The 27,429-nt window shown below is 49.2% G+C and overlaps 1 protein-coding gene across 2 annotated transcripts in view; it reads right to left on the bottom strand.

Annotated features, from left to right (window-relative positions):
• Positions 1–27,429, bottom strand: part of PBX4 (PBX homeobox 4) — a 61,564-nt gene that overhangs the window by 21,485 nt on the left and 12,650 nt on the right. For both annotated transcript variants that reach the window (XR_001881583.1, XM_017852707.1), the window contains exon 2: positions 20,018–20,091. Coding sequence is in view for 1 of the 2 variants with exons in the window: in XM_017852707.1 (XP_017708196.1) it covers positions 20,018–20,091 (74 nt within the window). In the remaining variant the exon portion in view is untranslated. The remainder of the gene's footprint in view (positions 1–20,017; positions 20,092–27,429) is intronic.

Below are 27,429 nucleotides of genomic sequence, written 5' to 3'. Positions count from 1 at the left end.
CAGCTCACTGCAAGCTCCGCCTCCCGGGTTTACGCCATTCTCCTGCCTCAGCCTCCGGAGCAGCTGGGACCACAGGCGCCCGCCACCTCGCCCGGCTAGTTTTTTGTATTTTTTAGTAGAGACGGAGTTTCACCGTGTTAGCCCGGATGGTCTCGATCTCCTGACCTCGTGATCCACCCGTCTCGGCCTCCCAAAGTGCTGGGATTACAGGCTTGAGCCACTGCGCCCAGCCAAGTTTCTACTTTGTAAACCACCCAGTCTGTGGCATTTTGTTAGGGTGGCCTGAGTAGATTAAGAAAGGAACATAACCCCACGTTGCTTTAATTTTTCTCCTCAGGAACAAAGATGTGAGGAAAAGCAGAAGGCTCAGAGGGGACCCTCCTTTGCCCTGACTTCCCCAAGCTGCTCACCTGCCCCCTCACCCACTCAGCAGTGCTCTCACTTGGCAGCGGGGTATGCTCCTGCCTCCTTCCCATAGCAAGTGGGAACCATCTCTGTGAATGGAGCTGCTGCAGGCACCTGACTGGATGGAATTACATAGAACCACAGGCCCAGCACGGAGCGCACCTGGGTGTGGGACTAAGCAAAACACTCACCTCACGCCTTCCCTGCTGTCTAAAATCAGCAAGAAGCTGGCCCCTCAAAAGCAGAGGCAGGGCCTCCTGTGCCAATCAATCGATCGTGGAGGCCGAGCCTCCTCCCCATCTCCCCCCAGCATCCACAACCGGAATGAGCATTGGAGAAGGATTAAACTGTGGAATCTGAAACAGACAGAGGGTTGACGCCTGGTGAGAGGCAGCCAAACCTCTCTCTGAGGAGTCCTTTGGTGACAGAGAACCCAAGCTTAGTGTGCCGACCTGAGTCGCAGTGGGCACCCATAGTCACAGCTTGCTCCGATCACACAGGCGCAGGCGCAGACACGCACGTCCACCTGCCCTTGGGTCCACCCACCAAGTCTGGAACTGACAGTGCCAGTGACTCTGCACAGGTGAAAACTGACATTAAGGAGAAAACATGGGGACTTCCTGCTTTTTTTTTGAGAGGGAGTCTCGCTCTGTCGCCCAGGCTGGAGTGCAGTGGCCGGATCTCAGCTCACTGCAAGCTCCGCCTCCCGGGTTTACGCCATTCTCCTGCCTCAGCCTCCTGAGTAGCTGGGACTACAGGAGCCCGCCACCTCGCCCGGCTAGTTTTTTGTATTTTTTAGTAAAGACGGGGTTTCACCGTATTAGCCAGGATGGTCTCGATCTCCTGACCTCGTGATCCGCCCGTCTCGGCCTCCCAAAGTGCTGGGATTACAGGCTTGAGCCACCGCGCCCAGCCGGGACTTCCTGCTTCCTAGAAACCTTTCAAGGCTTTTTCAGTCACTTCCTGAGCACCTACTAAGTGCTGGGCCTGAGCTTTGAGGATGACAAGTAGCTGCTGCTTGTCCTGGGGGGGGTAAGAACCAGGGTCTTGCTGCTACCAGGATCTCCTATGCTACTGGCCTCCTGAGCAGTGGCCCTTGGAAAGAATGGGGCCACTGGCCACAGCTCTGCCGGTGGGACCCAGTGTGGTAACTGGGACCTGGGCTGAGGTTAACTTTCCTGTCTCGATTTTCAGAATGAGAGCTCAACTTCCATCAGCTCCAGCTTATCTTGTAGTCAAAGAGCCAAAAGTAATAAGGAAATAAGTTCTACAAGGAATTCTGGCAAGGAGTCACTTTCATGTTGTGAGGGTGTTTCCTCCCTAAAGAAGGCCTCTGATATTGGAGGACAGGGATAGGGGAGGCAGGTGATAAATAACCTTCTGTACTTAGACTCCAACTGCTTAAAAGAGAAAACACCAGCTATTGGGAAGGTCACTCAGGCAGGAGTGCAGTGACACAATCTCAGCTCACTGCAGCCTTGACTTCCCGGGCGCAAGTGATCCTCCCGGCTCAGCCTCCCAAGTAGCTGGGGCTACAGGCATGCACCACCCTGCCCAGTTAATTTTTATATTTTTTTGTGGAGATGAGGTTTTGCCATGTTGCCCAGGCTGGTCTTGAACTCCTGGATTCAAATGATCCTCCGGCCTTGGCCTCCCAAAGTGCTAGGATTACAGGCATGGACCACTACACCCGGCTGGATTTTACCTTGTTTAGAGTGGGACTCCTAGAAAGGTGATCTGTCCTCTGGGCCAGCCCACACTGGTCACCTGTCTACAGCGAGGCCAGCATAGACACCAGCATCCACACGTGGAAATGTATTGCAATTTGACAGAGTAATTTGACGTCTACTGAATTTAACACAGCTTTTGGCCTTACTGACTTGTATGTCTGTTTTATTTTTCCTTTCTTTTTCCCAGTAGTTCATCTTGCTTCTTTTTTACATGGCCACCATGCTGGGGTGGCCAAAACCCTGCCTGAGGCTGGAGGGCCCTGAAGGCTGAGCCTGAGCTGCTGCTTGAAGCTCCGATGAGCCTCTGAACCACCCCAGTCCCAGATCCAAACTCTCAGGGCCCATAAGAGCTGGGGTGGAACAGTTCAGAATTGAGAGTAAACCTATTTCCTCGCACACGTCTGCAGGATGCCTGCTTCCCCTCTGTGTCATTACTGTCTTTCGGGTGGCAGTGGCACAGCCACCTGGAAAGAGCCAGCGTTCTGCGTTCCTGTGTCCAGGTGATGACACAGGGCAGAGCGCCCACTCCAGCGCTTCTAGTGGAAAAAACGCCAGGACACCAAACAAGGAAGGGGAGACAAAGACCACGCTGCAGGAGGAGCGACCTACTCGCTTTGAGAGACCTGTTCGGTGGGAAGCAGGCCTGTCTAACCCCAAGAATGCCAGCCCAGGGGTGTCAGGAAGGCTGCGGGAACCCAGGCCATGCAGTGCTGCCATTGGTTTTGGGAGCTGAGGGACTGGACAAGGTTATTGGCCAAGGAGAGTGCCCTGGGATGTGAAGAACATCATGGGGTAGCCCCAGCAGGAGGTTGGGGAGCCCAACACTGTGAAGGCAGAAGGCCAGCAGGACTCTTCCATGAGAACCCAAGGCCCCCTACCTTTGGGATCTGGCCTCATTTGCTCCTGGTACCTCCTCCCACCCCCCAAACCCTGCTGCTGCTGGCTCCTCTCACTTCTAAGCTCCAATCTAGCTTCCCAGTGATATGGGAGTGGGGCAGGGAAGTGCTGGGTAGAGAAGGGCAGGGTCCCTGGCAAGGGCTCCACCCTCGGACCTAAGTGAGAACAAGCATTTCTGTTTTCGTGGCCAAAAAGTTGCCTTTTGGCCTGCCACACCCCCCATCTTGTGCCCAAATAAGCCTGAGACCTTAAGCAGACACACACAAGCAGCTGGACGTCGAGAGGAACACACTAGCAGAACACACCAATAGACGCTGGCGGGCCATTGAAGGCGGAACGATGTGGACACCGAGGGAAGTCCAGGAGAGCCCAGTCGCTGAGCAGCCCAACTCCAGGGCAAGACCACCTTCCCAATCCAACCCGCTTTGGGCTCCCCATCTATCTGCTGAGAGCTACCTACACCACTCAATAAAACCTTGTACTCGTTCCCCAAGACCACATGTGATCCGATTTTTCCAGTACACTAAGGCAAGAACCCCAGAATCCAGAAAGCCCTTTATCCTTGAGATAAGGCAGAGGGTCTAACTGAGCTGATTAACACAAGCGACCTGCAGACAGGGACAGCTAAGCTGAAAGAGCACACTGTAATGCACGCCCACTGGGGCTTTGGGAGCTGGAAACACAACCCTAGGCACTGAGCTGCTGCTATGGGGTTGGAGCCCACGCTTCCCCCACCTACCTCACTGCATGCTCCCCACTAGGAGTTTGAGCTGCCACACCCCTGTCGCACGCCCTACAAGGGGGAGAAGGGAACACTCCTGTTTCACCAGGGCTCCGGGAACACCAAGCTCAGGCCCGAGTCATGAGCTCTTTCCCAGTAAGAAAGCGGAGGTGGGCTGGGCACAGTGGCTCATGCCTGTAATCCCAGCACTTTGGGAGACCGAAGCAGGCGGATCATGAGGTCAGGAGTTTGAGACCAGCCTGACCAACATGGTGAAACCCCTTCTCTACAAAAAATTAAAAAAAAAAAAAAAAGTTAGCAGGGCATGGTGGCAGGCACCTGTAGTCCCAGAACTCAGGAGGCTGAGGCAGGAGAATCGCTTGAACCTGAACCCAGGAGGCAGAGATTGCAGTAAGCCGAGATCGTGCCATTGCATTCCAGGCTGGGTGACAGTGAGACTGCGTCTCAAAAAAAAAGAAAGCGGATGTGTCCCATCAGTCAGGTCCTGGCTCACACATGTCCCCAGAAGCTGTCCCTCCCTTCTGCTGGCCCCATCTCTCTACTCTGTGGCCCTGAGGGTGCATGGCTGTCTCTACTACCTGAGTCTGGAACTGCCCTGCTCACCTGGAAACATCCCATGCCCGACCTCACAAAATAATGCTCAGAAAACAGGAGCTTGTGCTAAGAAACCCTTCCCTGCCCACATATGAAGGGCACTGGGCCATTTTATAGACAGGTGCTACCAGGCTCTCAAAGAAGGAAGGATCCCTTTCTCCAACAAACTGCCTCAGAGAACAGAACTAGGAAAAGCCACCCAATCATTGTTTGGAGAACTTTGCTACCAACTTAAGACAGAGTTGAGGGAGAAAATAATAGCCCAGTCTCGTTCGTGTAATAGGACTGAAATGGCTAAATAGACAATCAAACTGAAGTCGGCCGTATCTGTGTGTGTATAAATAAATCATAACCAAGAGGAATTATCTCTGCACACAGGCGCTTTCAAAGTCTACCAGTGTAGGCCGGGCGCGGTGGCTCAAGCCTGTAATCCCAGCACTTTGGGAGGCCGAGACGGGCGGATCACGAGGTCAGGAGATCGAGACCATCCTGGCTAACATGGTGAAACCCCGTCTCTACTAAAAAATACAAAAAACTAGCCGGGCGAGGTGGCGGGCGCCTATAGTCCCAGCTACTCCGGAAGCTGAGGCAGGAGAATGGCGTAAACCCGGGAGGCGGAGCTTCCAGTGAGCTGAGATCCGGCCACTGCACTCCAGCCTGGGCAACAGAGCGAGACTCCCTCTCAAAAAAAAAAAGAAAAAAAAAAAAGTCTACCAGTGTATATCATCAATGTAAATGAAAATGAATGTAAAGAAATGTACATGAAAATAAATGTAAATCACTGCCGTAACTGAAAGGAGAAAAGCCATAGCTTCAAAGATACAGAAGGCCAGGCGTGGTGGCTCACGCCTGTAATCCTAGCACTTTGGGAGGCCGAGGCAGGTGGATCACGAAGTCAGGAATTCGAGACCAGCCTGGCTAACATGGTGAAACCCCGTCTCTACTAAAAATACAAAAATTAGCCAGGCATGGTGGTGGACATCTGTAATGCCAGCTACTCAGGAGGCTTAGGCAGGAGAATTGCTTGAACCCGGGAGGCAGAGCTTGCAGTAAGCTTAGATCACGCTACTGCACTCCAGCCTGGGTGACAGGGAGAGACTCTGTCTCAAAAACAAACAAAAAAAAGCCAGGCGCTGTGGCTCACGCCTGTAATCCCAACACTTTGGGAGGCTGAGGCGGGTGGATCACCTGAGGTCTGGAGTTGGAGACCAACCTGACCAACATGGTGAAACCCCATCTTTACTAAAAACAGAAAAATTAGCTGGGCATGGTGGCGGGCGCCTGTGATCCTAGCTACTCGGGAGGCTGAGACGTGAGAATAGCTTGAACCCGGGAGGTGGAGGTTGCAGTGAGCCGAGATTGCACCATTGCACTCAAGCCTGGGCAACAGAGCAAGACTCCGTCTCAAAAAAACCAAGCCAAACCAAACCAAACAAAACAAAGATGCAGAAAGGCCAGGTGCAGTGGCTCACACCTGTAATCCCAGCATTTTGGGAGGCTGAGGTGGGAAGATCACTTTAGTTCAGGAGTTTGAGACCAACCTGGGCAACATAGCAAGACCCCATCTCTACAAAAATTTTTAAAAAATGAGTCAGGTGTGGTGGCACACACCTGTAATCCCAGCTACTCAGAAAGCTGAGACAGGAAGATCGCTTGAGCCCCGGAGGTTGAAGCTGCAGTGAGCTGTGACTGTGCCACTGTACTCCAGTCAGATCCACAAAGCAAGACCCCCTTCCCCGCCAAGAGAAAGATACAGAAAATTAACAAAATCAATTAAAACCCTTGGGCAAACCTGGCCAGGCATGGTGGTTCATGCCCTAATTCCAGCACTTTAGGAGGCTGGGGTTGGGGGGATCACCTGAGGTCAGGAGTTCCAGACCAGCCTGGCCAACATAGTGAAACCCCATCTCTACTAAAAATAGAAAAATTACCTGGGCATGGTGACTCACGCCTGTAAACCCACCACTTTGGAAGGTCAAGGCGGGCGGATCACCTGAGGTCAGGAGTTGGAGACCAGCCTGACCAACATGGAGAAACCCCATCTCTACTAAAAATACAAAATTAGCTGGGCGTGGTAGCACACACCTGTAAACCCAGCTACTTGGGGGGCTGAGGCAGGAGAATCGCTTGAACCCAGGAGGTGGAGGTTGTGAGCCGAGATCATGGCATTGCACTACAACCTGGGCAACAAGAGTGAAACTTTGTCTCAAAAAAAAAAAAAAAAAAAGAAAGAAAAATTAGCTGGGTGTGGTGGCACGCACCTATAATCCCAGCTACTCAGGAGGTAGAGGCTCAAGAATTGCTTGCACCCAAGAGGTGGAGGTTGCAGTGAGCCAAGATTGTGCCACTGCACTCCAATCTGGGTGACAGAATGAGACTCTGATTCAAAAAAATAAAAACTTTAGGCAAATCAAAGAATAGAAAGAACCTTCCTTAACCTGATAATGGGCATATCCTCAAACCCCACAGCAAACCCCAGTCTTCCTGGAGATATTTTAGAGCCACTGCTTCAAATCAGACACAGGGAGGCAGGGAGGTCCCTCCTTGGCTCAGACCAGCAAGGTCTAGTCAAGGAGACCAGAAACTCGGGAGGGGGACAGACCGGCAGGCAGCACGGCATGACGAAGAAGATGTGACCCACTCATAGGCTGAAGGGTGTCCCTACAGCTGGAGCCACCCAGAGAGTCATGGATGTAACGGACAACTCCCCCTAACCTCCACACTGCCCCCAACAGACCTCAAGGTGTGGTCTGACACAACCAAGGGCTGTTTTTTTACTTTTTTTAAATTTATTTATTTATTTATTTTTTTTTTGAGATGAAGTCTCACTCTGTTGCTCAAGCTGGAGTGCAGTGGCACAATCTCGGCTCACTGCAACCTCCACCTCCAGGGTTCAAGCAATTTTCCTGCCTCAGCCTCCTGAGTAGATGGGACTACAGGCCACCATGCCTGGCTAATTTTTGTATTTTTAGTAGAGATGGGGTTTCACTATGTTGGCCAGGCTGGTCTCGAGCTCCTGACCTCGTGAACCGTCCCCCGTGGCCTCCCAAAGGGCTGGGATTACAGGCGTGAGACACCTCCCGGCCCAAGGGCTGTTTTATTTTATGGTTTCCTGGGCATCATGGGCACTGAGGTTACTCCTTAACTCTAAACAAGGAGACTTCTGGAACCCAGACTGTTTGTATTGAGAACTGCCTGGCTTTACCTTTTAGGCCACATCCCACAGGTTAGTCCATTTAAGTAACATTCTAGGACAGGCGCTAGAACAGGCTTTGTTCTGTTCTCTGAGACAGACCAGTCTGGCCAACATGGCGAAACCCCATCTCTACTAAAAATATAAAATTAGTTGGGTGTGGTAGTGCACACCTGTAATCCCAGCTACTTGGGAGGCTAAGGCAGGAGAATCTCTTGAACCTGGGAGGCAGAGATTGAGGTGAGTCAAGATCACGCCACTATACTCCAGCCTGGGTGACAGAGCGAGACTCTATCTCAAAAAAAAAAGTAACATTCTAGATAAATCCTTAAGTCATGGAAGTTTCTCAGATCCACAGGACTTCAAAAAGAATAACCCTTAACAAACACTCATCAGTTTCTGAAATAGTGGCTGCCACACACTAGATTTTCACCCAACTGAGTGATTATCACACTAGGCATAATGTCCATCATCTCTAATTAAAAATACATCACAACCAGTCACAACTGAAGTGTCAGGCCTCTGAGCCCAAGCTAAGCCATCATATCCCTTGTGACCTGCACGTAAACATCCAGATAGCCTGAAGCCACTGAGGATCCACAAAAGAAATGAAAATAGACTTAACTGATGACATTCCACCATTGTCATTTGTTTCTTCCCCACCCTAACTGATCAATGTACTTTGTAATGTCCTCCACCCTGAAGAAGGTTCTTTGTAATTCTCCCCACCCTTGAGAATGTACTTTGTGAGATCCACCCCTGTCTGCAAAACATTGCTCCTAACTCCACCGCCTATCCAAACCTATAAGAACTAATGATAATCCCATCACGCTTTGCTGACTCCTTTTTCGGACTCAGCCCACCTGCACCTAGGTGAAATAAACTGCCATGTTGCTCACACGAAGCCTGTTTGGTGGTCTTTTCACACGGACATGTGAGAAATGAAGATGCTGGAACCACAACCAAATATGCAAATTAATTTCATTTCCATATGTTTACATGTTTGTTAATTAAAACTCTGCAGTTCTGAAATAAACTATTAGGTGATTTTTTAAAAAAGTTCCTACTGTTTTGTACATTTAAAAAATAAATAGGCCGAGCGTGTGGTGGTTCATGCCTGTAATTCTAGCACTTTGAGGGGCTGAGATGGGAGGATCACTTAAGCCCAGGAGTTCAAGACCAGCCTGGGCAACATAGCAAGACCCCCATCCACAAGAAATACAAAAATTAGCCAGACAAGGTGGCTTGTATCTGTAGTCTCAGCTACTTGAGAGGCTGAGGTGGGAGGATCACCTGAACCTGGGAAGTCAAGAATGCATTGAGCCATGATCACGCCACTGTACTCCAGCCTGGGTGACAGAGCAAGACTCTGTCTCACAAAATAAACAAATAAACAATTATATGAACTGCTGATGCTGAATAAAAATGATATGCGGTTTAGGCTTGTTTTTCTGTTACTGTCCTTGCATGTGGTAACAGGGCAAAAGGAAGACAGTAAAACATTGTAATATGTATTTTTTCAGATGTGCCAGGCAGCACATCTGGAAAAACAAGGCCCCTGTGAGGAGTTGCAAACATTTAAGGGCCACAGCTAAGAAAAACAGCACTTGGCCGGGCACAATGGTTCATGCCTGTAATCCCAGCACTTTGGGAGGCTGAAGTGGATGGATCACGAAGTCAGGAGATCAGGACCATCGTGACTAACACATTAAAACCCTGTCTCTACTAAAAATACAGAAAATTAGCCGGGCGTGGTGGCACGCACCTGTAGTCCCAGCTACTCAGGAGGCTGAGGCAGGAGAATCGCTTGAACCCAGGAGGTGGAGGTTACAGTGAGCCGAGATGGCGCCACTGCACTCCAGCCTGGGTGACAGAGTGAGACTCCACTAAACAAAAAAAAAGAAAAGAAAAACAGGCACCTGCCACCCCGTCCAGCTAAATTTTGTTTTTTGACTACCAGAAAATAAATACCAACTTTATTAATATAATAGCAACAGAAAGAGTTTCCAATTTCTCAGAATGAAAATAACATGACACCAGTACAAGTGTTAAAACAGTAGGCCGGGAGCAGTGGCTCACGCCTGTAATCCCAGCACTTTAGGAGGCTGAGGTGGGCGGATCACGAGGTCAGGAGATCCAGACCATCCTGGCTAACACGGTGAAACGCCGTCTTTACTAAAAATACCAAAAATTAGTGGTGTGTGATGGCCGGCGCCTGTAGTCCCAGCTACACGGGAGGCGGAGGCAGGAGAATGGCGTGAACCCAGGAGGCAGAGTTTGCAGTGAGCCGAGATCACACCACTGCACTCCAGCCTGGGCGACTGAGTGAGACTCCGTCAAAGAAAAAAAAAAAAAGACAAAGAAAAAGAAAGAAAGAAAAAAAAATTCTGGTTGGGCACAGTGGCTCATACTTGCTCCTGCCTGTAATCCCAGCACTTTGGGAGGCCGAGGCAGGTGGATCACCTGAGGTCAGGAGTTTGAGACCAGCCTGGCCAACATGGTGAAATCTCGTCTCTATTAAAAATACAAAAATTAGCTGGGCGTGGTGGTGGGCACCTGTAATCCTAGCTACTTGGGAGGCTGAGGCAGGAGACTTGCTTGAACCCGGGAAGTGAAGGTTGCAGTGAGCTGAGATTGTGCCATTGCACTCCAGCCTAGGCGACAGAGCGAGACTCCATCTCAAAAGAAAAAAGGAAAAAAGAAGTTCCCCAGTATCTCAGTATCTATGGTGTGCCAAGCCCACAACAGGGCAGAGATGAACCACAGATCTGCCCTGTGCTTTCTTGATGCTGTTCTTCCAGGAAAGGATTCAGAGGTCAGAAAACAAACCAGAAAACTGCAAGTACACAAGACAGTTTCCGTCAATGGTTAAGCTCTAAAAGGCAGCAAAAAAGTGCTAATTCACAAGAATGTGCGTGTGCACTAAGGCCTTAAGCTACAGGCACACTGTTTTAGATACTGCCCCTAGCAAAGACCCTCAGTCCTTGAGGTGAGCTTTACTGAGATATAATTAACATGCCATAAAATTCACCTGCTTCAAGTGAATAATTCAGTGGTTTTTAGTTTATTCCCAAGGTTGTACGACCACCACCACTAGCTAACATTCTCATCCTCCCTAAAGATACCCTGCCTCGATGAGCAGTCACTCTCTACTCCCTCTCCCTAGCCCCGGGACAACCACGAGTCTTCCTGTCTCTATGGATTTGCCTGATCTGGACTCTTCATATGGATGAAATCACACAGCACGTGATGTGACATTTCGCATCTGGCTTCTCCTACCAAGCATCATGTTTTCGAGGTGCATCCACGTTGTAGCCTGTGCCGATACTTCATTCCTCTCTACGGCTGAATAATACGCCATTGGATGGATGGACCACGTTTTGTTTTCTTTCTTTTTTTTGAGACAGAGTTTTGCTTTGTCACCCAGGCTAGAGAGAAGTGGCTCAATCTCAGCTCACTGCAACCTCCGCCTCCCAGGTGCAAGTGATTCTCATGCCTCAGCCTCCTGAATAGCTGGGATTATGGGTATATGCCACCACGCTTGGCTAATTTTTATATTTTTAGTAGAGATGGGGTTTCACCATGTTGGCCAGGCTGGTCTCGAACCCCTGACCTCAAGTGATCCACCCACCTCGGCCTCCCAAAATACTGGAATTACAAGTATGAGCCACGGCACCTGGACACACGTTTTATTTTTCTAGTTATCATGGACATCAGGTTGTTTTCAGATTCCTTAATCTGTATATTTATATATACTGATCCATTTGTCTGTCCAACAGACAGATACTTTGGCAATGATGGAATGTTCTAGATCTGTCTATTATAGGAGGCACCAGCCCTGTGTGGCTGCTGAGACTTGAAATGTCGCTGGTGTGGCTGAGGAATGCACTGGTTAATTGCATTTGGTTTTAATTAATTCAAATGTAAACAGCCCTGCGGTGAGTGTCTGGAGCCACCTGGCTGATCAGACTCAGGGGCTCGATTCGTGAGTTACCCTGAGACTGAGGGGAGGAAAGGACACTCTAATCAACCTGGAGAATAAGTCCCCCAGCTCCTGGGGGTCTACTCCCAGAAGAACCCTAAAGAAATGTACATGGGACTCAGCCCCAGGGTACAGCTAATTAGAAAAAGGATCTCAGTTCCAGATAGGTGACTCGTGGGTCTTAGGGTGACTGCTGGGACCAAGGAACCCCCATGAGCACCATGACACCACAGCTTCCTGGCTGAACCTACAGAACCCCATTCTGTAATTGTAACAGACCTGACTAGCTGATGAGGAAGGGAGAGAATGAGAATGGCTTATGCCTGCCAACTACTAGCAAGGCCAATCATCAGTCAGGAAGACAAAAAGGCATTCCCTGATGTTATGCATTATTTACATTTGCTCCTCTGAACGGGGCTCTGTGCACTCCTATGGCACAGCAAGAATTCCTGCAGCACAACAGGCCTGGCTGAGAAACTTCTCGTTCCCCAGAGACACAGTCACAGGGTAGAGAAGGCAAAGCAGGCCCCCTTTTGAGAACCGCCCAGGATGGGATGGCCGGGTGGGTCTGCAAGGGGCCTCTGGGGCTCAGCACGCTGTCTTGAAGCTGCCTGCCCGCTCAAGATCTAAGATCCGAAGTTTTCACACAAGCTGTCACTCATGCTCACGTGGAGGTAAAGCCTGAGCCATTCCAATGTGCCAGGCTGTCCCTGCTCTGGTGCCAAACACCACTGTGTGAATTCAGGCCACACCTGAGTCCTCACTGGGAACATCGATGTGACAAACTTTATTTTTTATTTTTATTTTTTTTAGAGGCAGAGTCTCACTCTGTCACCCAGGCTGGGGTACAGAGGTATGATCTCAGCTCACTGTAAACCCTCACATCCTGGGTTCAAGTGATTCTTCTGCCTCAGCCTCCCATGTAGCTAGGATTACAGGCACCTGCCACCATGCCCGACTAGTTTTTGTATTTTCAGTAGAGATGGGTGGGTGAGAGAGGGGTGGGGGTGGGTCACCATATTGGCCAGGCTGGTCTTGAACTCTTGACCTCAGATGATCAGCCTGCCTCAGCCTCCCAAAGTGCTGGGATTACAGGCGTGAGCTACTGTACCTGGCCAACGTGACAAATCTTAAATCCAATGCTTTTGAATTCTGCAAGATACCTAGTCCCAGCATCTCAGCAAAGGGACTGTGGCCAGTATCTGGTCCTCCCAGCTAAATTCAAAGCTCTGCAACTAATAAGGGTTTATTTTGTTCTCCTCAGAACAGCTCCTCCAGACACCGAGGAAGACAGCTGTTTCTGGGAAGGAGGGTTTGGGAGGAAATGCATACGTTGAGGATGTCCTTGGCCTTCGGAGACCAACTCAGGGCAGGAGCGCCCAGGCACTGTGGTGCGATGAAGCTGACCCCAGGAGATAAGCTTTGAGGCACCTGCCTGCATACCTCCGACAGGCCATTCCTTGGGTTCGCCAGGGAGTGCTGGCAGTGCATCCAGTGATGCCAGGTTTACACGGAGGACCACTTTCTTTTCAGGCTGCTGTGAGTGATAAGCCCTGTGTTCTAAGTCAGGCCCCCAGACACTGAATCTTCTGAACATCATAAGGGGAACTGGATGAAAGGGATTTCAGTTAATATGTATCAGTCACCAACAACAGTTCTTCATTCAACAAAAACAAAGGCACCAGGACAGACCCTGAGAACATAGCGCATCCTAGACCCTGCGCTGGCCAGGAATGGTCATTGTTCAGATGACACAGGTGGGTGTGTGGGGCCCATGAGCGCAGGCCATGAGGGAGAGGCCCTGGGTCCCTTTCACAAGTGAGGACAGCATATGGGGGTGCAGCATGCAGCCTGGCTGTGGGTGACTGGTGTGCCCTGGGGAGGCCCCTGTCTCTTAGAGCTTCCCACTGCCCATCTGTAAAACAGGAGAAACAGGGTCTGCCCCAGGCTGTGCAGGGCTCTGGGGAACAACTCGAGGAAGGCCCGAGCTGCCTGCCCAGGCTCCATCAATACCCACCAGACTTAATCTTTTTGTTGTTGTTGTTGTAGAGATGGGGTCTTACTGTGTTGCCCAGGCTGGTCTCATACTCCTGGGCTCCAGCGATCCTCCCACCTCGGCCTTCCAAAGTACTGAGATTATAGGTGTGAGCCACCATGTCCTGCCCCACCAGGCTTTAAATGCTCTGTGGAAGTTTGGTCTTTACTACAAGGCCTGCTACAGACTTCAGCCAGAGGGCAATGTGAGAACTGTGGGTTACATCCAGAAGCACGCCAAGACCTCGCCTCATGGGATTGCCCTTTGATAGGTGGCCCGTGGGTACCACAGGGTGCAGGATCAGGACCATGAACGGTTTCCTCTGGGCTAAGACTTGGCCATTCCTGGTCACGGGATGGGGACAGATGGAGCAGAATTGAGATCCTGTTTACTTTCCTGTCTTGTCTCTGAGACTAGAAGGCTGAGGTGTTCCTCACATCAAGACCGGTGGCCCACAGGTGGGACCCGCAGCACTCACTGACCACTTCTGATGTAAAAAGACATCTGAAAACACTCCAGGTGACACTCAGGAACAGGCAGCCCCCAGCTCCGGGCTTGTGCATTTTGGGGAGGAGCAGTTGCTGTCTCATCCCTGTCCTATTGCACCCCAAAACATACCCCGTTCCCAGTCATTTGAGCCAGTCAGTGGGAAGAAAGCATTAGTTTCCAAGGAAATGCCCAGGTGGCCTATGCTCTGAGCCCTGCAGTGGCCTTGGGACTCAGCTTAGAGGAAACAAAAGTCGTGAGTGGCCAGGTGCAGTGGCGCATGCCTGTAACCCCACGCCTTGGGAGGCTGAGGCAGGAGGATCACTTGAGCTCAGGAGTTCAAGGCCAATCTGGGCAACATACTAAGACCTCATCCCCCAAAAAAAAGTCCTCAGCGACCCCTGGACGTGGCGGTGTGTGCCTGTGATCCCAGCCACTGGGGAAGCTGAGGTGGGAGGATCACTTAAGCCCAGGAGTTTGAGGCCAGTCTGGGCAACACAGTGAGGCTCTGTGTCTTAATTTAAATAAATAAATAAATAATTAATTAAAAATGTCACTGGGCGTGATGGCGCATGGCTGTAATCCCAGTGCTTTGGGAGGTTGAGGTGGGCGGATCACCTGAGGTTGGGAGTTGGAGACCAGCCTGACCAACATGGTGAAACCCTCAGCCGGGCGTGGTGGCTCAAGCCTGTAATCCCAGCACTTTGGGAGGCCGAGACGGGCGGATCACGAGGTCAGCAGATCGAGACCATCCTGGCTAACACGGTGAAACCCCGTCTCTACTAAAAAATACAAAAAACTAGCCGGGCGAGGTGGTGGGCGCCTGTAGTCCCAGCTACTCGGGAGGCTGAGGCAGGAGAATGGCGTAAACCCGGGAGGTGAAGCTTGCAGTGAGCTGAGATCCGGCCACTGCACTCCAGCCTGGGCGACAGAGCGAGACTCCATCTCAAAAAAAAAAAAAAAGAAACCCTCTCTCTACTAAATACAAACAATTACCTGGGTATGGTGGCAGATGCCTGTAATCCCAGCTACTCGGGAGGCTGAGGTAGGAGAATTGCTTGAACCTGGGAGGCGGAGGTTGCAGTGAGCCGAGATCACGCCATTGCACTCCAGCCTCGGCAACAAGAGTGAAACTCTGTCTAAAAACAAAAAATGTCCTCAGCATGGCCCTCAAAGCCTAGGAGGATGGGGGGGCAGGGCCATGCCAGGGGTTGAAATGTACAGACATCTTGGCTGCACTGGCAACAGTTGTTATCAACTCTTGTTTTCCCTCCTGAAACTGCTGAATTTGAGACTAACAGACTCATGCAGTCACACCCACACAGGGGCAGATGGAATTATGAAGAGGCGTGCCCAGGTTGAACACCCACACTCTCAAAAACCAGTTTCTCATTCAGCCCCAGCAGCTCACTGGTAGGAAGAAGGTCAAGAATGACAGCTTCCTGACACTACAGTTGATTAAAGTACTTCTTTTTTTTTAGACAGGGTCTCACTCTGTTGCCCAGGCTGGAGTGCAGTGGCACATGTTGTCTCACTGCAACCTTCGCCTCCTGGGTTCAAGCGATTCTCCTGCCTCAGCCTCCTGAGTAACTGGGATTACAGGCACATGCCACCACGCCTGGCTAATTTTTGCATTTTTAGTAGAGACGGGGTTTCACCATGTTGGTCAGGCTGGTCTCGAACTCCCGATCTCAGGTGGTCCACCCGTCTTGGCCTCCCAAAGTGCTGGGATTATAGGTGTAAGTCATGGCACCAGCCTTAAAAGTACTTTTTAAAATAGCTTTTTATTATTACTAAATTCCAGATGTTGCATTGCTAAACACCCGCTGTGGGCAGTGGGGAGCCCCCAAAGGCTGCTTCCTGGGGTCAGGGTCAGGGGTGAGCAGGGGACAACTTGGGCTGCCTGTGCCTAGTGGTACACATGCCTCAGCAGGTGGTCCTGACACTGACTTATTTTTATTAGGTGAAAAGTGAAATGGGCCAACATTACACAATTCCACAATACTAAGGAACATGTGACTACAGCCAGTGTCTCCAGGGGGTGGATACACACTGACCGTGTCCTCTCTGAGCAGTTTCCCTCAGCCCACAGGACTTGGGGCTTGTTCGGGTGCAGGGTCCCCGCTTGTCCAGCTCACCATACGAATGCTGAAGCACCAGCAGGGAGTGCTGCCAGGGAGTTGAGGGCAAATTTGCTTAAAACCAGTTCCCTGCTAACAAGAAACTTGTGTGTCTGGTTCCCCAGGAAAGCCTAACCATTGTGTTTCAATTTCCATAGCACCTGCTTCCCACAATTTAAATAAGGAACAGATAAGATAGGTCATCAAATATTCACACACCCCTGAGAGGCATCTGAGGTGGGCAGGAAGCCAGGGGCATCACAGCCCAGCAACTGGCCCTGTCAGGGAGGATGACCTGGCACTGGGTGTTGGAGACCAAAGGGGGTGGATCACGTGGAGGCTGTCAGCAGCATCAGTCTACTGGGGGGTGGGGACGAAGAGGGGTCTGCTTGGCTGGGGGATTAAGTATACTTGGGGGTGAAGGAGGTGAGAGATGGATTACACAAGCAAAAGTACTGAGGACAACAGGAGCAGGCTCTCGCTGTTGGAGAAAGGAGTCACAAACCTGGAATGAGAGAAAAATAGTGGGAACCCTGTGGTGAACTAGAATTAAAGATATTGGAATGGGCCAGGTGCAGTGGCTCACGCAAGTAATCCCAGCCCTTTGAGAGGCCAAGGTGGGAGGATTGCTTGAGCCCAGGAGGTTGAGGCTGCAATGAGTTGTGACTTCACCATTGCATTCCAGCCTGGTGACAGCACGAGACCCTGTCTCAAAAATAAAAATAAGCTGGGCGCGGTGGCTCACATCTGTAATCCCAGCACTTTGGGAGGCTGAGGCAGGCGGGTCACTTGAGGTCAGGAGTTTGAGACGAGTCTGGCCAACATGATGAAACCCTGTCTCTACTAAAAATACAAAATTAGCCAGGCGTGGTGGTGCACACCATAATCCCAGCTACTCGGAGGCTGAGGCAGGAGAAATGCTTGAACCTGGGAGGCTGAGATTGCACCACTGCACTCCAGGCTGGGCAAGAGAGTGAGAATGAATGAATGAATGAATGAATGAATAAACAAAAATAAAGATATTGTAATGAACGCATGGTTTTTAACATATACAGACATACGAGAACAGATGTGAATGTGTGCGCACATGTGTGTATGTACACACACATCTGTAATAACCCACAAATATGCCTTAGCTCTGTGTCCTAAGAGTGTCCAAGAGCAGCAACACCCCCACAGCAATGAGCACAGCAAGGGCCAAGATTTACTCTGAAAGGAATCAGGGCTCCTTAGAGGACTGGGTGAAGCAGGCAGAGGCAGAACAGAATACAAGCCTGGTTGGGCACAGTGGCTTACGCACATAATCCCAGCATTTTGGGAGGCCAGGAGTTTGAGACCAACCTGGGCAACATGACAAAATTCTCTCTCTACAAAAAATACAAAAATTAGCTGGGCAAGTTGGCTTGCACCTGTAGTCCCAGCTACTTGGGAGGATGGAGTGGGAGGATCACCCACCCAAGAGGCTGAAGTGGGCCGAGATTATGTCACTGCCCTCTAGCCTGGGTGACAGAGTGAGACCCTGTCTCCAAAAAAAAAAGCCCAGGTGTGGTGGCTCACACCTATAATCCCAGCACTTTGAGAGGCAGAGGCAGGCGGATCACCTGAGGTCAGGAGTTCAAGACCAGCCTGCTAACATGGTGAAACCCCATCCCTAATAAAAAATACAAAAAATTAGCTGGGTGTGGTGGCGGGCACCTGTAATCCCAGCTATTTGGGAGGCTGAGGCAAAAGAATCGCTTGAACCCAGGAGGCGGAGTTTGCAGTGAACCAAGATCGCGCCATTGCACTCCAGCCTGGGCAACAAGAGTGAAACTCCATCTCAAAAAAATAAAAATAAAAATAAATTCACACTGGTGAGGGTTAGGGACATCATGTCCTCATAGCATTTAGGTGAACCTTAAATGTAGATTTAAACTTGAATTTCTCATTTAGTTACCACATCCCTTCTGACAGCTGGGCAGGAGACATGCTTACATATATGAATTCACACAGTCCTCAACAGTCCTCAGTAACCACGAGCTAAGTATTATTATTGCCCCCAAATCAGAGGAGGGCCAGGAACACAGCAAGGTTCAGCCAAGGACCAGGGTCATGCAGCCAGAGGTGGAGGCAGGATCCAGACCCTCTTGCTGTTCTCAATCACTGTATATGTCAAGTACACATCAATCTTGCACCAAAACAGTGTTCAGAAAGAAACACACTTTTATACAACATATACACACACTTTCCAGAAGCCTCTGCATATATGAAGTGCTATGCTCTGAAGTGACACACAAAATTCAAATAATTGACCTCAAGAGACCAACTCACTCGAAGAAATCAAGTGACCCTTTGTGCAGACGACCATTGATTTAAATACCTTATTTGGTGGCCCCACTTGTAAGCTATTTTCAAATTGTTATTAACCTTGACCAAGTGATCAAGGTCAATGGTAGCAGTGACAGGACATATTGACAGCATGTTTTCCCCGACACAATGTGCCGAGGACACACACATCACCTCTGTGGGACTCTGGCCACAAACACACAACTTCGGTTCAATCTACAGGAAACGTCAGACAAACCGCACTGACAGATGTTCTACAAAATGACTGAGCGCTTCTCCTTAAAATGGTCAACATCGTTCATGGATGACAAGGTCACAGATCACAGGAGACCAAAGAGACATGATGACTAAATACAATGTGGGATTCAGGGCAGAAAAGGGCATTAGGGCAAAAACTGGGGAACTCCAAATGAGGTCTGTAGTTCAGTTAAAGAGCTCCGTACTCAACGTAATTTCCTGGTTTCCATATTGGTACTATGGCTCTGAAGGTGTTGACGAGATAGGAAGCCCAAAGAAGGAGATATGAGAACTCTGTGCTATTTTTTCAACTTTTCTTTTCTTTCTTTTTTTTTTTTTTTGAGACGGAGTCTTACTCTTGTTGCCCAGGCTGGAGTGCAATGGCGCAATCTCGGCTCACTGCAACCTCCGCCTTCTAGGTTCAGGATTCTCCTGAGGCGATTCTCCTGCCTCAGCCACCCAAGTAGCTGGGATTACAGGCATGCACCACCACACCCGGCTAATTTTGTATTTTTAGTAGAGACGGGGTTTCACCATCTTGGCCAGGCTGGTCTTGAACACCTGACTTTGTGATCCACCTGCCTCGGCCTCCCAAAGTGCTGGGATTACAGGTGTGAGCCATCGTGCCCAGCTGACAAAATTGTTCTTATTCAACTTCCCTAAGTCTGTCATTTTTGCTTTTTCTGTATAACTGAATGCTAAGTACCTCTTAGATCTTCAACCTAGAATGCAGCTGCTTGTTACTGATTTGCAACAGTATTTCTCAGTTATAAACTACAAAATAAATCAGTGTGCATACCAGAAACCAGGGCAATAAGGCAGAAAGAAAACATCCTAGCGGTCTTCTGCAAGACAGAAGGGATGAGCAAAATTGCCCACCATGCACATCAGGGCTGAGTTACAAGATCAGAGGTGTGTGTGGCTGCCCCAGCTCTAAACACACATAGGAAGTGGTTTTTTTTTTGGTAACAGAGTTTCGCTGTTGTTGCCCAGGCTGGAGTGCAGTGGCGTCATCTCGGCTCACCGTAACCTCCGCCTCCCAGGTTCAAGCGACTCTCCTGCCTTAGCCCCCCAAGTAGCTGGGATTACAGGCATGTGTTACCACGCTTGGCTAATTTTTGTATTTTTAATAGAGACAGGGTTTCTCCATGTTGGTTGGGCTGGTCTCGAATCTGACCTCAGGTGATCTGCCCGCCTCGGCCTCTGAAAGTGCTGGGATTACAGGCATAAGCCACCGTGCCCGGCCAGGAAGTGTCTTCTAAACAGCCTACCTGTCTTTTCCTTGATCTCACAGAGCACGCTGAACAGAGCAGGCTTCATCCGATGGCAATCCAGAGCATGCTTTCTGAAAGGGAGGTGACAGAGGAGGGTGTGAGAAAAGAACAGTCATCATTTTATCCCCAAGAGTAAAGATCTTCCATATTGAGAAATCAAACCAAAAGAGGTCTGCCACTCTGACTGTAGATAAGCTGCCTTAAGAAAATGCAGTACAATCACATTGCATGAATTTGATTTGCACAAAATCAACATAAAGGCCAGGCCTGGTGGCTCATGCCTGTAATCCCAGCACTTTGGGAGGTTGAGGCGGGCAGATCACTTGAGGTCAGGAGTTTGAGACCAGCCTGGCCAACATGGTAAAACCCTGTCTCTATTAAAAATACAAAAATTGGCTAGGCATGGTGGCTCATGCCTATAATCCCAGAACTTTGGGAGGCCAAGGTGGGCGGATTGCCTGAGGTCAGGAGTTCGAGACCAGGCTGGCCATCATGGTGAAACCCTGTCTCTACTAAAAATACAAAAATTAGTCAGGCATGGTGGTGCACACCTGTAATTCCAGTTACTCAGGAGGCTGAGGCAGGAGAACTGCTTGAACCCAGGAGGCAGAGGTTGCAGTGAGCCGAGATCATGCCATTGTACTCTAGCCTGAGTGACAGAGTGAGACTCCATCTCAAAAAAAAAAAAAAAAAAAAAAAAAATTAGCCAGGCATGGTGTCATGTACCTGTAATCCCAGCTACTCAGGTGGGTGAGGAGAACTGCTTAAACCTGGGAGGCAGAGGTTGTAGTAAGCCAAGACTGTGCCACTGCACTCCAGCCTAGGCAATAGAGTAAGACTCTGTCTCAACAATAATAATAATAATATAAAGCAATATACAAATATTCAAAACATTTCCCATTATATGTTAAAGATTAAGCAATGCAAATAACTCATCAAAAACTATTGCAAGGCATTAGTGGCTCATGTCTGTAATCCCAACAGTTTGGGCGGCCAAGGCAGGAGAATCACTTGAGCCCAGAAATTTAAGATCGGCCTGGGCAACATGGTGAGACTCACTCTCTTCAAAAATTTGAAAATTAGCTGGGCATGGTGGTATACCTGTAGTCCCAGTCCCTCGGGAGGCTGAGACAGGAGGATGGCTTGAGCCCGTGAGTTAGCGGCTGTAGTGAGCTATGAACACGCCACTGTACTCCAGCCAGCGTAAGAGACCTTGTCATTAAGACAAAAGAAAAAAAAAAAAAAGAAGCCAGAGGCAGTGGCTCATGCCTGTAATCCCAGCACTTTGGGAGGCCGAGGCAGATGGATTGCCTGAGGTCAGGAGTTTGAGACTAGCCTGGCCAACATGATGAAACCCCACCTCTACTAAAAATACAAAAAAGCTGGGCGTGTTGGTTGTACCCCTGTAATCCCAGCTACTCAGGAGGTTGAGACAGGAGAATTGCTTGAACCAGGGAAGCAGAGGTTGCAGTGAGCCGAGATCGCGCCACTGAACTCCAGCCTGGGTGACAGAGTGAGCCTCTGTCTCAAAAAAAAAAAGCAAAGAAAAAGAAAAGAACTATGAAATGTCAAGGTCCAATGACTTGAAATCTGTGTTCACGCTATGGATCCTGCAGTGGCCTGTCCTGGTGCATAAGCAAAAGCACCAATCATCTTCTTCCAGTGTCACTTGGCAGGTGTTTACTGAGTACCTACTATGTACCACACACCATTCTGACATCAGAGACATCGACAGCTGAGGTTTTTACACACGTGGCGGTTAAGATGGAGGGAGTGAGACACCAAAAATACACACCAACAAGAAACCCATCAGCCGTGGCAGTTGCTTTGGGGCAACTGGGGTCACATGACAGTGATGGTTAGAAGGCTTTTTGGAATTTCCATGTCTCTGAGGTGACATCAAAGCTGAGATCAGAATGAGAAGGAGAAATCAACCAAGAAAAGGGCTGGAGAGAGGTATGGTTTAGGCAGAAGAAACAGCCAAGCATAAAGGCCCTGTGGGAACACAATGGGTTCAGTACTGGCTATTTGAGACCAGGGTGCTGAGCGTTAGGAGTGAGGGAGAGAGCTAGAGTGGCAAGTGGAGATTGATTCTAAGGGCCTTGAAAGTCATGGGGACAACTCTGGTTTTTGCTCGCTTGGGATGGCAACTGTGGTTGGCAGGATAATGGCTCCCAAAAGGGTCCACATGCTAATCCTCAGAACCCTAAATATGGTTACAAAACATGGGAAAAATAATTCTGCCAATGTAATTAAGGTTAAGGACCCTGAGATGGAGAGATTAACCTGGATTATCTGGGTGGGCCTACTGTCATCACATGACCCTTAAAAGTAGAGAACCCCTGTAATCCCAGCACTTTGGGAGGCCGAGACGGGTGGATCATGAGGTCAGCAGATCGAGACCATCCTGGCTAACACGGTGAAACCCCGTCTCTACTAAAAAATACAAAAAACTAGCCAGGCAAGGTGGCGGGCGCCTGTAGTCCCAGCTACTCGGGAGGCTGAGGCAGGAGAATGGCGTAAACCCAGCAGGCGCAGCTTGCAGTGAGCTGAGATCTGGCCACTGCAGTCCAGCCTAGGCGACAGAGCGAGACTCCGTCTTAAGAAAAAAAAAAAAATAGAGAACCTTTCCCAGATGTGGGCAGAGAAAGTCTTGATGATGTAAGGGTTGGAGAGATGCTATGTTGCTGGCCTTTATCATGGAGGAGGGGACCACGAGCAAAGAATGCAGGTGGCCTCAATGGGCTGGAAAAGGCAAGGAACAATGGGCAACACCTTGATTTTAGCCCAGAGTGCCCATGTTGGCTTTCTGACCTACAGAAATGTAAAATCGGTGGCTCATGCCTATAATTGCAGCACTTTGGGAGGCCGAGGCAGGCAGATGGCTGGAGGTCAGGAGTTTGAGACCAGCCTGGGCAACATGGCAAGACAATGAGCTGGGACAAGAGGCACACACCAACACGCCTGGCTACATTTTGTATTTGTTGTAGAGACGGGGTCTCGTTATGTTGCCCAGACTGCACCCGGCCAAGAGAAGAATTTCATGGAGAGAACAGTAGCCTGTGAGAAATGCTGCTGAGAGATCAAGCAGAAGAAGAACCCAGAAGAGAATCTGAGGTGGGGCGCGGTAGCTCATGCCTGTAATCCCAGCACTATGGGAGGCTGAGGTGGGAGGATCGCCTGAGCTCAGGAGTTCAAGACCAGTCTGGGCAACATAGCAAGAACCTGTCTCTAATAAATAAATATATAAATGATAAAGAGAATTCAGATTTAGTAACATGAAGGTCATAGGTAGCTCAGCAGCAGGGAAACAAGGTTGGAAGAGAATGTGGAGGTGAAGAGGAAGCGGAAGCAGCAATCACAAAGTCTTTGATGTTTATCATAAGGGAGATCAAACAAACATAACAGGTGCCAAAAGACAGGGTGTGTGTTAATCATGCTTTCTTCTTTTTCTTTTTGAGACAGGGTCTCGCTCTGTTGCCCAGGCTGGACTGTAGTGGCCATGTTGTGCTCGAACACAAGCAATCCTCCCTCCTCAGCCTCCTGAGTAGCTGGGACTACAAGTGGTGCTACCACGCCTGGCTAATTTTTAAGAAATACTTTTGCAGAGCTGAAGTCTCACTATATTGCCCAGGCTGTTCTTGAACTCCTAGACTCAAGAGATCCTCCCACCTTGGCCCCTCAAAGTATTGGGATTATAGGCATGAGCCTGGACTATTAATTATGTTTTTTTTAATCTTGCTTTGACATTCTGGGGCTTGGAGAGACTGCCTTTCCCAGGACTAGCTTATTACTACAGACAGCAAACAACTTGCCAAAGAACATGCCGTTCATATGCAAATCAACCAATCAAAAGCCCACATTCCCAATCATCTTCATTTAATGCCGACACACAAAGCCAATAATTTCCCAGCCCTAAATCACCCCAGGGCCAGGTACTGACCAACTAGAGACCACTCTAGCACAGAGCCTGCCAAAGTTATTTAAACTATCTAACCTAAGCTTGCTCAAACTTGCCTGCCATGCCATGCCTGTTCCTTCCTGAGGAAATCACTTTAAAAGTTCTGGGCCGTGTTTTCCCTCCCTCCACTGTCGCCCACTGACCCAGGTGCTTCCCCATGTGGCCCTGCATGGCATGGTGTGCCCCCTCCTCTGGAGCTATAAGTAATAAACTTCCCTTTCAACAGAGCAGTTGTCTCCATGTTTGTCATCTTACCATACCTCATTAAAACAAATTCCGGGTACAAAGCAACGCCAAGTGGTAAGTCAAAGGAGGTTTTTTTCTTTTTTTCTTTTCTTTTTTTTTTTTTAAGACAGACTTTTACTCTATCGCTCAGGCTGGAGTGCAGTGGTGCAATCATGGCTCACTGCAACCTCCACCTTGTGGCTTCAGGTGATTCCCCCGCCTCGACCTCCAGAGCAGCTGGGATTACAGATGCCTGCCACCACACACAACTAATTTTTGTATTTATAGTAGAGACAGGGTTTTGGCATGTTGGCCAGGCTGGTCTTGAATTCCTGGCTTCAAATGATACACCGGCCTCAGCCTCCCAAAGTGCTTAGATTATAGACGTGAGCCACCATGCCCAGCCTGTTGTCTTTGACTGTTCTTAAAGATAGGAGGTACTAGCACATGTTTATATGCCAAAAAGCCAGTCTAGAGAGAGAATTTGATAATGCAAGGATAGGGTAACTGGCCAGGCACAGTGGCTCATGCCTGTAATCCCAGCACTTTGGGAGACTGATGTGGGCAGATCACTTGAAGTCAGGAGTTCAAGACCAGCCTGGCCAACATAGTGAGACAATGTCTCTGCTAAAAATACAAAAATCAGCCGGGTGTGATGGAGTGTGCCTGTAATCCCAGCTACTCAGGAGGATGAGGCAGGATAATTTGCTTGAACCCAGGGGGTGGAGGTTGCAGAGAGCTGAGATCACGCCACTGCATCCCAGGGAGTGAGACTCAGTCTCAAAAAAAAAAAAAAAAAAGAATAGGGTAACTGGTATGTGCGTGTAGCAGAACTTCTGTGAACAACTTTGATGAGTACTATGCTATTAACATTTACTATTATGATGATTTTAAATCCTGTAACTCTGTCATTCAAGCATCCATTATTAAAAGATCCATTATTAAAAGCCACAGCTGAATAATGTATCTGAAAATCAATAACTTCACAACAGAAATCAGATTTGATTAACACCATGAGAGGCCGGCACGATGGCTCATGCCTGTAATCTCAGCACTTTAAGAGGCCGAGATGGACGGATCACTTGAGCTCAGGAGTTTGAGACCAGCCTGGCCAACATGGCAAAATCTTGTCTCTCCTAAAAATGCAAAAACTTAGATGGGCATGGTGGTGTACACCTGTAATCCTAGCTACTTGCTGAGGCACAAGAATCACTTAAACCCAGGAGGTGGAGGTTGCAGTGAGCCAAGATCACATCACTGCACTCCAGCCTGGGCAACAGAGCAAGATTCCATCTCAAAAAAAAAAAAAAAAAAAAGGCCAGGCGCGGTGGCTCAAGCCTGTAATCCCAGCACTTTGGGAGGCCGAGACAGGCGGATCACGAGGTCAGGAGATCGAGACCATCCTGGCTAACACGGTGAAACCCCGTCTCTACTAAAAAATACAAAAAAAAAAAACTAGCCGGGCGAGGTGGCGGGCGCCTGTAGTCCCAGCCACTCGGGAGGCTGAGGCAGGAGAATGGCGTGAACCCGGGAGGCGGAGCTTGCAGTGAGCTGAGATCCAGCCACTGCCCAGCCTGGGCAACAGAGCGAGACTCCGTCTCAAAAAAAAAAAAAAAGGAATACAACTGGGGTGCAGAACTAAAATCTTTGTCTCTGAACTTCAAATATAAAATGATTATGGGGGATGAGATGAGATACAAACTTCCGAAAATCTTAAACCTGAATGTTAGTCTTTCTTATTTATTTTTATTTTTTGAGATGGAGACTCGCTCTGTTGCCCAGGCTGGAGCACAGTAGTGCAGTCTTGGCTCATTGCAACCTCCACCTCCCAGGTTCAAGTGATTTTCCTGTCTCAGCCTCCTGAGTAGCTGGAACTACAGGTGCGTGCCACCACACTCGGCTACTTTTTTGTATTTTTAGTAGAGACGGGGTTTCACTGTGTTAGCCAGGATGGTCTTGATCTCCTGACCTTGTGATCCACCTGCCTCGGCCTCCCAAAGTGCTAGGATTACAGGTGTGAGCCACTGTGCCCGGCCACGTTAGTCTTTCTTATAAGGTATACAGTCATTGATCACATGAGATATTCAGCTTAAAATATTAAACATTTTCTTTCCACAGTAGCGGTATTAACATTAATTAAAATGGACTCTGGTTATAGCTCATCTTCTGGAAATTTAACTTTTTCTCTTTAAAAAAATATATTTTAATATAAAAATAGAAGAAACCTGGGGAACATGGTGAAACCCCATCTCTATAAGAAACACAAAAAATTGTCGGGCACAGTGGCTCACGCCTATAATCCCAGCACTTTGGGAGGCTGAGGCGGGCGGATCATGAGGCCAAAAGATCGAGACCATCCTGGCCAACGTGGTGAAACCCCGTCTCTACTAAAAATACAAAATTCAGCTGGGCATGGTGGCACACACCTGTAGTCCCAGCTACTCAGGAGGCTGACGCAGGAGAATCACTTGAGCCTGGGAGAAGGAGGTTGCAGTGAGCTGAGATTGCGTCACTGCACTCCAGCCTGGTGACAGAACAAGACTCTGTTTCAAATAATAATAACAATAATAATAATACAAAAAATAAATTATCTGGGTGTGGTGGCATGTGCCTGTAGTCCCAGCTACTAGGGAGGCTGAGGTGGGAGGACTGCTTGAACTCAGGAGGTCAAGGCTACAGTGAGCTGTGATCAACACCACTATATTCCAGCCTGGGTGTCAGAGTGAGACCCTGTCGCATAAATAAATAAATAACTAAATAAATAACTAAAACAATAACTAAAACAGAGACGGATTCTCCCTGTGTTGTCCAGACTGGTCTCAAACTCCTGGGCTCAAGTAATCCTCCCATTTTGGCCTCACAAAGTGTTAGGATTAAAGGCATGAGCCCCTGTTTCTTGCCTGGAAACTTAATTTTAACAATAAAAGGGGCCGGGCGTGGTGGCTCAAGCCTGTAATCCCAGCACTTTGGGAGGCCGAGACGGGCGGATCACGAGGTCAGGTGATCGAGACCATCCTGGCGAACATGGTGAAACCCCGTCTCTACTAAAAAACAATACAAAAACTAGCCGGGCGAGGTGGCAGGTGCGTGTAGTCCCAGCTACTCGGGAGGCTGAGGCAGGAGAATGGCGTAAACCCGGAAGGCAGAGCTTGCAGTGAGCTGAGTGAGATCCGGCCACTGCACTCCAGCCTGGGCGACACAGCCAGACTCTGTCTCAAAAAAA

The sequence above is a fragment of the Rhinopithecus bieti genome, unplaced genomic scaffold, assembly GCF_001698545.2.
Source record: "Rhinopithecus bieti isolate Rb0 unplaced genomic scaffold, ASM169854v2 scaffold_34968, whole genome shotgun sequence".
NCBI lineage: Eukaryota > Metazoa > Chordata > Mammalia > Primates > Cercopithecidae > Rhinopithecus > Rhinopithecus bieti.
This window is presented reverse-complemented; position numbering and strand designations above follow the sequence as displayed.